The following is a 12,498-nucleotide window of genomic DNA, read 5'->3' on the forward strand; positions in this document are numbered from 1 at the left end:
TGGAATTAGCAGACAAGAATCTTAAAGCAGCCATTTTCTAAGAAAATATAGTCACAGTGACTGAACAGGATAGGAGTCTTAGCATAGAAATGCAAACTAGAAACAAATGGAAAGTCTAAAACTGAAAAGCATAGTATCTAAAATGAAAAAAAAAAAGTTGACTGAATGAGCTTAATAGAAGATTTGAGAGAGGAAAACTTAAAAAGAAAAGAAAAAACAATGAATTTGAAAATAGAGCAAAAGAAAGTATCCAATTGCGAAACACAGAAAAGAAGGACGGAAAAAGTGAAGAGCACTTCAGTAACCTGTAGGACAATATAAAGTGGTCTAAATTCCACATAACTGGATTTCCAAAGGGTGAAGAAAGAGAGAATGGGGAAGAAAAATATATTAAAAGAAAAAAATGGCCCCAAAATTCAAAAATTTGGTAGAAAACAAACTTACATATCCACGAAGCTCAGAAATCCCAAAACAGGATAAATATAAAGAAAACCATACCTAGGCACATCATAGTAAAACTGATGAAAACAAAGATAAGAAATGATATTGAAAGCAGCCAGAGAAAAAGACACATTACATACAGAGAAACTACAATATAAATGATGGCTGAATTATTATCTCCAAAATACATGAAGCGAGAACTGACAGAAGGGAGAAAGACAAATCTATAACAATTTTCTCTCATAAATAATAACAATTTTCTCTCATCTAGATTAAAAAATCAGCAAGAATACAGTAGCTCCAAATAACACTAAGAAAATCACCTGGCCTAACTGACACTATGGAACAGATTACCCTAGGACTACAGATGATGCAGTCTTTCCAGATGCCCTTGCTGAGCTATTAAAAACCACTAAAAAATTACAAAAGACTAAAATGTTACAGAATATGTTCTCTGACCACAGCAGAATTAAATTGTAAATAAATCACAATAAGATATTAATAATACCCCAAAATTCAAAAATAAAACATAGTTCTAAAGAGTACAAAAGTTTAAGAAGAAATCACAAAGGAAGTTAGAATATATTTTGGGCTGATTGAAAATAAAAAATATCAAAATTTGTGGGATGCAGTGAAAGAGGAGTATTTAAAGGCAGATAAAGCAGAGGATACAGACAAACATATCTTTAATTGCTTACGTCAGAAGAGTTTTCTCCCAAAGAAGACATACAGATGGCCAATAGGCACATGAAAAGATGCTCATCACCACTAATTAGAGAAATGCAAATCAAAACAATAATGAGGTACCACCTCACACCAGTCAGAATGGATATCATTAAAAAGTCTACAAATAATAAATACTGAAGAGCGTGTGGAGAAAAGGGAACCCTCGTGCACTGTTGGTGGGGATGTAAATTAGTGCAGCCGATATGGAGAACAGTATGGAGGTTCCTCAAAAAACTAAAAAGAGAGTTGCCATATGACCCAGCAATCCCACTCCTGGGCATATACCCAGACAAAACTATATTTTGAAAAGATACATGCACCCCTATGTTCACAGCAGCACTATTTACAATAACCAAGACATGGAAGCAACCTAAATGTCCACTGACAGATGAATAGATAAAGAAGATCCATTGACAGACGAATAGATAAAGAAGATGTGGGGTGGGTGTGTGTGTGTGTGTGTGTGTGTGTGTATATATATACACATACATACATACATACACACAATGGAATATTACTCAGCCATTAAAAAGAATGAAATAATGCTACTTGCAACAACATGGATGGACCTAGAGATTATCATACTAAGTGAAGTAAGTCAGAAAGAGAAAGATAAATACCATATGATATCACTTACATGTGCAATCTAAAATACGACACAAATGAACCTGTCTACAAAACAAAAACAGACTCACAGATATAGAAAACAGACTTGTGTTTGCTGGGGGTGGGGAAGCGGGTGGGGGTGGAGGACTGGAGTTTGGAATTAGCAGATGCAAACTATTATATACAGGATGGATAAACAACAAGGTCCTACTGTATATCACAGGGAACTATAGTCAATATCCTGTGATAAGCCATAATGGAAAAGAATATATAAATGTATAACTGAATCACTTTGCTGTACAGAAGAAATTAAACACAACATTGTAAATCAACTACACTTAAATAAAATTTTTTAGAAAACAAGAGTTGTCTCAAATCAATCATCTAAGTGTTACCTTAAGAAGCGAGGAAAAGTTAGGTGAATGAAAGACAAAGTAAAAGGAAAGAAATAACAAAGGTAAAAATCAATGAAATACAAGAGACAAATGATAGAGAAATTAACAAGGCCAAAAGTTGTTTTTCAAATAAAATATCATTAATATTGTTAAACATTTAAAGAACAGATTAAGAAATACAGAAAAGCACAAATTACAAATAAAAGGAATAAAGCATGGGGTACCACTATGGAATGAATATTAAAAGGATAATAATGAAAACCTTGTGCCAATAAATTCAACAAATCAAATTCCTCTGAAACACACAACTTTCAGAATTGACATAAAATGGAATAAAAGATTGAAATAGCTTTATATCATTATGAGAAACTGAATTCACAAATAAAAATTTTCCCCTAAAGAAAACCTCTAACTCATATGGATTTACTAGTGACTTCTACCAAACATTAAAGAAAGCCAAATTTATACATGCCCTTTCAGAAAATAAAGAAGAAAATGCTTCCATTTTCCTTTATGAATCCAGGATTACTTTCATATCAAAACCAGTCAAGTATTGTTTTAAAATTTACAGAAAAATTATCACTCATGAACACACACACAAAACTCCTTAGCAAAATATAGGCAAACTGAATCCAGCAATATTTTAAAAGAGTAATAAAAGGTGACCCACTGAAGTTCACCTCAGGAATCCAAGTTGGTTTAATATTTGAAAATCAATTAGTGTGATTCATCATATTAAAGGAATAAAGCTCAAAACCATGGCCACAGCAATAGATGCAGATAAACCATTTTGCAAAACTCAAAACTCAATCATGATAAAAACCACTCAACAAAGACTAGAATGAAACCTTAATGAGATAAAGGGCATCTATAACAAAGTACAGCTAACATCATACTTAACCATGAAACAGACTGTTTTCTCCCTAAGTAAAGGAAAAGCCTCTGAAGTCTGCTCTCACTATTTCTGTTCAACATTGTATTGGAGGTTCTAGTCAGTGCAATGATTGGGGAAAAAAAGGAAAAGAGGAAGGCAGGCAATTTGGAAAGGAAAAAGTCAAATGGGTTCTGTTCATAGGTAACATGCTTGTTTATCTACAAAATCATATAAAACATACAAAACAACTGCTAAAACTAATAAGCAAGATTAGCAAGATCACAGGATACAATGTCAACATACAAAAAATCAATTGAATACCTGTATACTAGCAACAAATGTTTGGCAAAAACTTAATTGTGTTTATAATAGCATCAAATATTTAGAAATAAACCCAACAAAAGACATTTAAGACTACTAAACTAAAAACAGTAAAACACTGCTAAAAGAAACCATGAAGACCTGAAAAAAATGAAGAAAAATACTATAATCATGGGTTGGAAGACTCAATTTTGTTAAAGATGTCAATTCTCAACATATTAAAGGGTCAATGAAACTTCAATCCCTGAAAACTCTCAGAGAAACCAACAAACTGATTTTAAATTTGTATGGAAATGCAAACGATCTAGAACAGCCAGAACAATTTTTATAAATAATAACAAAGTTGGGCTTCCCTGGTTGCGCAGTGGTTGAGAGTCTGCCTGCCAATGCAGGGGACACGGGTTCGAGCCCTGGTCTGGGAAGATCCCACATGCCACGGAGCGGTTAGGCCCGTGAGCCACAACTACTGAGCCTGCGCGTCTGGAGCCTGTGCTCCGCAACGGGAGAGGCCGCGACAGTGAGAGGCCCGCGCACCGCGATTGAGAGTGGCCCCCGCTTGCTGCAACTGGAGAAAGCCCTAGCACAGAAACGAAGACCCAACACAGCCATAAATAAATAAATTAAAATAAAATAAAATAAAATAACAAAGTTGAAAGGCTTGCGGTTTGTACATTTAAGGCTTATTATTTAACTACAGTCATCATTTACCTGAAGTTGTAGTATAGAGGTAAAACTAATCCATGATGAGAAAATCAGAAGAGTGTTCAGTGGCTGCCTGAAGTGGGGGAGGGATTTATGGAGAAGACACTCCAGGAAACTCTCTGTGGTAATGGAAACATTTTCTATCTTGTAAGGGGTACAGCTTACACAAGTATATGCATTTTTAAAACATCAATTTGTGTGCTTAAGATGTGAATTTCACTTTAATGTAAATATCTCTTTAAAAGCGATAAACAATAGTGAATTCCAGGTTTGCATGTTTGCTTTTTATAGTGCTATGGATTAACAATTCTGAAACTACTCTCTGTGTGTTCTAGGCTGGAGTACATGAGTAATATATTGAAGTATAATGGGTTCCAGCTTTCTCAGTGTTGGAGAAGTTAGTTTTAAATAGAGAAAGGACAAGAATGTACCTACTATGGTTTTGGATTAGAATCAGAGGTGTCAATATAAGTATGAACTCATGGTTTCATACAGACAGAACTATAAATAAATAAAATATAGATTTGTGTGTATATAAATATGATAATTATACATAATTTCCTAGCTTTAGTTTCATTTCTAAACACCATTTTCCATTAAAAAGGAATGGAAGTAACAGCTTCTGGGAGTAAGAGCTAATTGCAGGGGTTGGGAAAAGAAAAGTGTACGATGAGCCTGCAAGAAAAAAAATACCTTGCTGTAAGAAAATAAGGGGCTTCCCTGGTGGCGCAGGGGTTGAGAGTCTGCCTGCCAATGCAGGGGACACGGGTTTGAGCCCTGGTCTGGGAAGATCCCCCATACCGCGGAGCAGCTAGGCCCGTGACCCACAACTACTGAGCCTGCGCGTCTGGAGCTTGTGCTCCGCAACAAGAGAGGCCGCGACAGTGAGAGGCCCGCGCATCGCGATGAAGAGTGGCCCCCGCTCGCCGCAACTAGAGAAAGCCCTAGCACAGAAACGAAGACCCAACACAGCCAAAAATAAATAAATAAATTTATTTAAAAAAAAAAAAGAAAGAAAATAAGTAAGTGCTCAAAGGATGATGGGAATATATCAAAAGGCGTAGCTTGAAAGGGCTCTCACTGACCAAATCTCGGACAATTTTGAGCAGTGATCCAGGGACTGTGGACCTGATGGGTAGGGGTAGGAACAGACACCCCCAACTAAACTGCACACTGCGGAGATTATAAAGGAACCATAGCCTCTTGTGTATAAAGACTACCGAGTTCCAGCTGACTCTGTTCTACTACTGGCCAATTTATATCTACTCACAACCACTTCCAAGTAATGGCTGAAGGGGAATTTTGCGTGGAGCAGTATTACCAAAGCCTTTTGCAAAAAGCAGCAGATTATGTGGAAGAGCTTAGAAGAACTAACACAACTTCACTGGTAGTGAGGAAGTGGGTGGTTGCTCCAAGAATAGCACCCAGACTGGGAGCTCTGAATGAAGGGAGCTCCAAACAACTGTTTTTCCAGAATGAAAGGAAAAGCTCTGTAGGTGGAGCAGAGCAGCAATGTAAAGGCGATCAGTTCTCAATCAAAGTGTAAAGGCGATCAGTTCTCAATCAAAGTGTAAAAGAGAGAGGCAAGCAATTATGGTCATTTGTAAAATGAGAAAGCAGACTGCATGTCTGTCACAACCACAAAATACTCTTATGACATTTTATTATATTCTTTATTACTCTCTCACGTCTTTTAACACTCACTGCACCCTTGTCCTCTTTTCCACACGGTCACCCTCACCGGCACCTGCCCAATCCTGGTAAACAAATACATAATGATGAGATATATTGAGATTTTCTTCTTTATAGGGGCTAGAGCTACCAGTCAGCAGCTGGGCTCTGTAGTTCTCATCTGCCCCTTCCTCTTTTTTTTTTTAACATCTTTATTGGAGTACAATTGCTTTACAATAGTGTGTTAGTTTCTGCTGTATAACAAAGTGAGTCAGCTATACGTATACATATGTCCCCACATCCCCTCCCTCTTGCGTCTCCCTCCCACCCTCCCTATCCCACCCCTCTAAAAAAGTGGTTCTCATGAACCTAGGGGCCAGACAAGAATAAAGGCGCAGACATAGAGAATGGACTTGAGGACACGGGGAGGGGGAAGGGTAAGCTGGGACAAAGTTCCCCTTCTTCTTGATCTAGTTTCAAAAGAGAGAATGGAAGACGTGGATAAGGCAAGTTGTTCTCTCCTCTAAATCCCTGCTCAGAGCTGCAGACCTCAGTCTCCGGCTCCCCTTAATGCTCACTCTGCAGTGCTCCTGGGGAGTCCAAATGCATCTTGAAACGTAATAATGAGTTATACAAAAAAGACTCAGGAAGGAGCTAAAAACAATCATTCATGTACAAAGCGTCCTAAACATTCTTCCCAAAAATGTTATTTTAGCTGTTTCTCTACCATGTTATCCTTGAATGAAAATCATGAAAACAATTTAAAATTAAATTATATTTGTATGTTATAACCATTATATGATGAAGTAGAAAACAGTGAATACAAACGGCAAGACAAATTACAATTATTTATAATGGGAAGAAAAAGGCATATGAAATAAACAGAACACATATTTTGATTGCTCTTTTCTCGTCCACTCGTCATTTCTTTGGTTGTCTAGCACCTGAAACTCCTTCCAATGTCAGGAGAATTCTCCACCTCTGGTTCTCTCCTATAGTAGTTAAATACGGCCAATAGCTGCTTTCCCAGTCTTGTAGCTAAGGAGAGGGCATGGGGCTTAAGGCTGGCCAATCAAATGCACCTGCTCTTAGGCTTCAACTAGGAAATGAGTAACGCAAAGAAGCAGGGCCGGGGGAGGTACCACTCAAGACCCAGAGCAGTGACGGCAGTGGTACTGTCTGGTGTCAACAAGCTTCAGTATCTAGCTCTCGGCAGAAGGATCAGCCACGGCAGACTAGATCTACGGTGAGCATTTGTCAGTGATGCTGGCTGGTAAGAGCTTGTCCCCTAGTTCTCCCAGCCATGCTCTACCATGCTGCAGGCGAACAAATAAATGCCCTTTCTGCTTAACTCAAGAATACTGGATTCACTTACTCGCAACTACACATTCTGCCTGACGCAGCTACCAGCATGCAACTGACCACATCATACTGAGCGGCCGCCTAGAAGGAGCTCTGTCTAATACACAGAACTACATTTAGTTTTTCCTCTGGTGAAAAACACTGTCCCCTTCTGAATTTCCTAGTTGTTATTTTGGCTTCTTTCTTTTAAAGGCTCTGATCAAATTAAAAGATCTTTCCTATTTCAGGGCTAGAAATTATACTATGTATGAATAAAATGACTGAAAATAAATTAGAAAAGAAGCTGTATTAACAGATGATGCATAAGATAAATAATAAAAACCCAAATAACAAGCACCCCAGGTTACTGGTTCTAAACGGGGGAGTATATTACCAGAGGCAAAGTTCCCCATGATGATTACTCATTAGCTTATTCAAAGTGGCTTGAGGCTCAGGCCATTTGCCAAATTGACTCTTGCCCAAATTTTCCTGGCACACAAATTACCAAACAGTTAACCCTCCTATTAGTAGTCTCAGCAGGAACCAACGCATGAATGAGCACGAAGTTTCTTCTCCCGCCTTGAGAGGGCAACCAGAGCAGCGTTCAGGCCAAATGTCTTAGAATCACCACAGAGCTATGCCCAGTGTCAGATAATAAATACTTGAATTGTAGATAATGGGAACTTTGCTTTCCCTGACTTTTGCTGTGGCAGTGATTTAAAGACCTGGACTCATTTAAAATAATGGATTTTTGTGTCTTAACACTTTCAGATTTCTAAAGCTCCAATTTATTCTACATGCAAGAGAACTGAAGATGTTTGGTTAATATATTTACTTTCAAGAGTAAACGTGACAGGTAATTTTGTTGCTAAAATGACTTTGTTGTTCCTGGCCTTATTAGCTGCTCTAATACTTTCTTTATAAATAAAGATTTGGGATAAGAGTACAAACTGTAACTCTTCTCACATGTTACAATCCACCGTAATAGAATATCCTTTAGGGACAAAGGGTTAGCACTGCCTCTCGGACAGACCCTTCACTGAGACTGCACAGCCAGTGAATTTGGCCATAAAGGACCCCTGTATCCCCATTATAGGCAGGAGACAGATCACTGGCTCATTTCATACTAGCCTCTCAGGACCCCTAGGACAGAAACAATTTCCTTTCACTTCCAGCCAGGTTGGAAATGACCCAGTCATTCAGAAATAAACAGGATGTAAGCTGATTAAAAAAAAATCAACTAGATAATAAAATCTTTGATTCAACTCGAAATGAATTTCTTTTTTTCTCTCTTGTAAGAGGAATGATAGATAAAATGCAAAACAGAAGTAAAATTTAGGAAAGCATGCATTTTATGTATTGAACGAAAACTACAATAAAAAAAATATTTTCTTGATTTTTGATAACACAGCATAAAACCCAGCAGATGTGCTTTATTATGAAATAGCTCATTTGACACATTAAGAACATAATTGAAATGTGTCTCATCCAAGACATACAAATGAGCTTTAGTGACATCAGCAGAAACACACTGGCTCTTGCTTATGCGGTTTGTGGGAATTTTTGAAAAGCTCCAGAGACCTCAGTGGTTGTCTGCAGGGCTTTGTAGAGGGTGTGCAGAGTCCAGTGTAAAATTGTGTGATTCGGTCTCCCATGCAGGGAAGGCCTTCTATTCTTTACTATTTTACCCAGTGCTTTAGTTTTCTACCCTGTGGCATACTGAGCAAAAGGTTTGCTTTTATTCAACACCTATACCAGAAAGCTGGCATATATACGTTAATGCAAGGATACAATTACAGGGAGAAAGCCTACACATTCAATGACAGTATCATAGACATTTATACAGTATAGTGCATTCAGGTTAATTGTTAACCAGGTGCTAAATGTGAGCTATAATAAGTTCTCTGAAAAGGACAAACAGAAGAAACGTTTTAATTTATGCTTTAATAATGGTTGTAAGAACATGTTACTTTTAATTCTAGTAATTAGACATCATTACCTTCTCTGACTTCCTTACTCTCTTTTCTAATAAAGGGAATCAGTAGTCTCAGCAGCATATCGGAAGGACAAAATTTAAACTTCTATTTCCTTATGGCTGATCGCAGTAAGCTTTTATCACTTAGGAATCTTTGAAGCATGTGCTCATGTGCAATAATATGTATGTGTGTGGTGCGGGAGGTGAGGAGAGGGGAGGAGGCTGGTTTAAATGAAACACATGTGAATAGGAGCCTGGAGGTCTGCAGCAGACACATCATCAGACCCCAGAGGTGAGTCTGAGATGAACCAGAACTTCAAGATGACATGTTGTGAGATTGCATATCCTATGCAAACTTTCATTCTATTCTCATACTCTTTTCATTTTCAAAAATAAATAAATAATTTCTAGTTGCAAAGAAATACTGGGGACAAAAGCTGCATAAAGTAAGTTGGGGATGCCACCATATGATCAGTCCTGGTTGCATTACTGGATCACTCATCTAACAGTTAAGCATGTTTAGGGCACTAGGAAAGGGAAATCCACCCCCCCCAAAAAAATCCATTATTTTAATGAAAGCATCACAGTAAGCATTATGGGAAACATAATTTGTCATACTTCTTTTATGATTTAGTGTTATATTTATTTGAGTTACATCTGAGAAGGGCCACCAGAATTTGTCAGTAGTTTGAATTTTTAAGTCCTTATCCCAACTCTTCTTGAAAATATTTAAGAACAAAACAACAACCTCAGAGATGGTCTTTTCATTCTACACTGTGTTATGGGAAAAAGAATTGTTTGAAAGTCTCAATACCTTCTTTTGTCTGCTCTCAGCAGCAGCCAGTTGTGTGGACATCCTTTCTTGCATTTTTCTGCAGTGGGCCATGACTGCTTCCAGGATGGAGACGGGGTTGGTACAAACTGGCTTCTTCTCTTTATCACCAGCACCTGCTTCATAATCTCTCTGCAGTGCCAGGAATGGGTCATTTAAATTAAATCTCCCATACCGTTCCTGGATAAATACCTCCTTCCTGCGAGCCTAGAACAAAATCAGAGGAATGTATTCAAGAAAGAAATGAAAATATACAGAAGGCTATTTATATGAAGGTTCTGTGATTACTGCTCCAAATGGTATTCACAACTGTCATGAGTAACAGCTTACATGTGATGTCAGGTGGTGAGTGAGAGGTAAGGGGACCCCAAACCCTGACCAGCCTGCCATGCCACTCAGTCTACTTTCAAATTTTCTTCCTTTGGAATACTGTCTTTTAAATTACAAAAGCCGCAAATATAGGTTTTTTTCCCATGATGCCTACTCCTTCAAGGATCTGAATTTTAGGTACAGTCTTTTCTCATTTAGAGTAAAATAAAAAATATCAACAACAATTAAAATAACTTTCAGCGAAAATTTCAAAAACAAAATAATATGCTTATAGAACTTACATTACACATAATCCTCGTCACGTTAAGTCACAAAATATAAATCTCCAAGTTTTGTACAGACAGAAAGAATTTTATAAATATTTGAAGAAAATATTTCATGAATTTTTTTATGTCAAAAATCACAACATTCACATTTTGTGAAGTGTGACCAACTACAAAAAAAACCTCCAGAAAATTAGGAAGATGTAAAAGTCTTCTCATCATTGAAGGACATTAAAATATAGTTCACAGAGTACCAGGAAAGAACGTAACCTCATTTTACTTTAAATGTCAGTCCATCAGCGTTAAAGTAAATTTCACATCCACTTGGCACTAAATGCAATTTTCTATAATTAGCCTACAGTGAATGGCCTTTGCATAAAATGGAAAATAGCAGTAGAGATATATTGAAAACAAGCAACATTTTCCTAACTCAGGTCATTTGGAATAGCTACCAGAAAAAATTATTCTATGTCACTGCCAGTGGAAAAACTAAATTACAATAAATCAAGCTTAATTGTCCAAAATGTTAAACATGCTTTCTAAAGAAATATTACATACATTTCCTTAATTTAAAGGCAACTGCGTTGACTAACTCAACTTTTCCATTTTAAGACCACAATCAGCAAGCCAAAAAGTAGATAAACACAAGTACAATGTGGGAAAATCTAATGTTTTTTTTTTCCTATTACCAAACTAGATTAGGAAATACAATTTAAGAAAAGTCCAATTTCACCATAAATTTAAGCTAGCTTTCAGAGGATCATTTTAGACTTAAAAGTCAAAGTGGTTTATGAATCAAAAAGCATTTCGTATTTCTAGATTCTTCAAATTCAATTATGTAATCAATAAGCTGAATAAGTATCACTTCAGGGATGCAATTACAAAAGCAATTTCATTTTGTCCTTCACTTTTCTATTAATTTTTATTCAATGTAGTAGTTCATCCCCCCACCTCTGGATGAAAACTTGGGGTAGCCCCCATGGTTTTTCTAATTACTTTTATCTAATACAATTCCTATAGTCACTTTAAAATATAAAAGTCTCAATTTGGTTATTAGAATATCCAACTTCAGTGGTATGATGGCTTCCCTTCCCCAGCTAAGATCTGCACCACCTGGGAAGGAAGTGTTTAAGAAAACCTCTGTTTTATCCAATCTTCTGCCCCTCTTTCTTAGCTGTTTTAGTCCTCTCTAGGTTGGAAGGGACCAGAGATAGAGGATGATGAAGATGGAGGTGAGAGGAACAGGAGCATTCTACCTGACTGGTTTAGTCGAGAAACTAGCCTTACCAACTGGGTGTGGCAAATACTTAAAGCCTACTCTTTTCCCATGAAGTGCTTGGTGGCTTGAGAAAGCCACACCCCCGTTCTCACTGCTGGGGACCCTTCATCTACAGTTTCCCCAATATAAATCATAAATTTAGGACAGACTACATAACCTGCAGAGCCCACTACAAAATGAAAACATGGGCTCTTTGCTAAAAGTTATTAAGAATTTCGAGATGGTAACAGCATATCCTTTAACCAAGTCTAGGGTCCTTCTAAGTGCATGGCCCTTTGTGACCACCCATGAAGCCAGTCTTGCATACACATCTTCTGTAGCATCTAGAATCCAGTTTTTTGTTGGCTGAGGTCCCATGTTCTCCAGACTTCTCTACTGAACAGGATCTGAATCAATCTCATTCCTACTCTTTGACGCCTATGGCCCAACCTAGTCTATGGGAAACACTCCTGAATCTTCATTTAAAGAAAATCTGGGAGTGCAAGATGACCACTGCAACCATCTTTCTGTCATTTCCACACAATGCCTGCTTTTTCAGCCCCACCTCCACTCAGAGCACCAAGACCTAATAAGGAGAAACCTAGTAAGCCATTAAATAGTCTGGCTGAAGCGCCTTCCTCTTGAGGTAAAGGGAAAAGCAACTAAATGGGGGGGGTGCACAGCATTCTCTCCAGAGAAATGCTTTCATAAAAACCTTTCTCTCTTCAATCTCCAACAATTAGGTTTTTTTATACCCTTAATG

The 12,498-nt window shown here is 37.5% G+C and overlaps 1 protein-coding gene across 2 annotated transcripts in view; it reads right to left on the bottom strand.

Moving 5' to 3' along the window:
• CTTNBP2 (cortactin binding protein 2) overlaps positions 1 to 12,498 on the bottom strand; it is a 156,072-nt gene that overhangs the window by 87,816 nt on the left and 55,758 nt on the right. For both annotated transcript variants that reach the window (XM_082472238.1, XM_082472239.1), the window contains exon 3: positions 9,867 to 10,091. In XM_082472238.1, coding sequence (XP_082328364.1) covers positions 9,867 to 10,091 — 225 coding nt within the window. The remainder of the gene's footprint in view (positions 1 to 9,866; positions 10,092 to 12,498) is intronic.

This window comes from Balaenoptera physalus (assembly GCF_965194825.1).
Source record: "Balaenoptera physalus genome assembly, chromosome: 8".
Taxonomy (NCBI): Eukaryota; Metazoa; Chordata; class Mammalia; order Artiodactyla; family Balaenopteridae; genus Balaenoptera; species Balaenoptera physalus.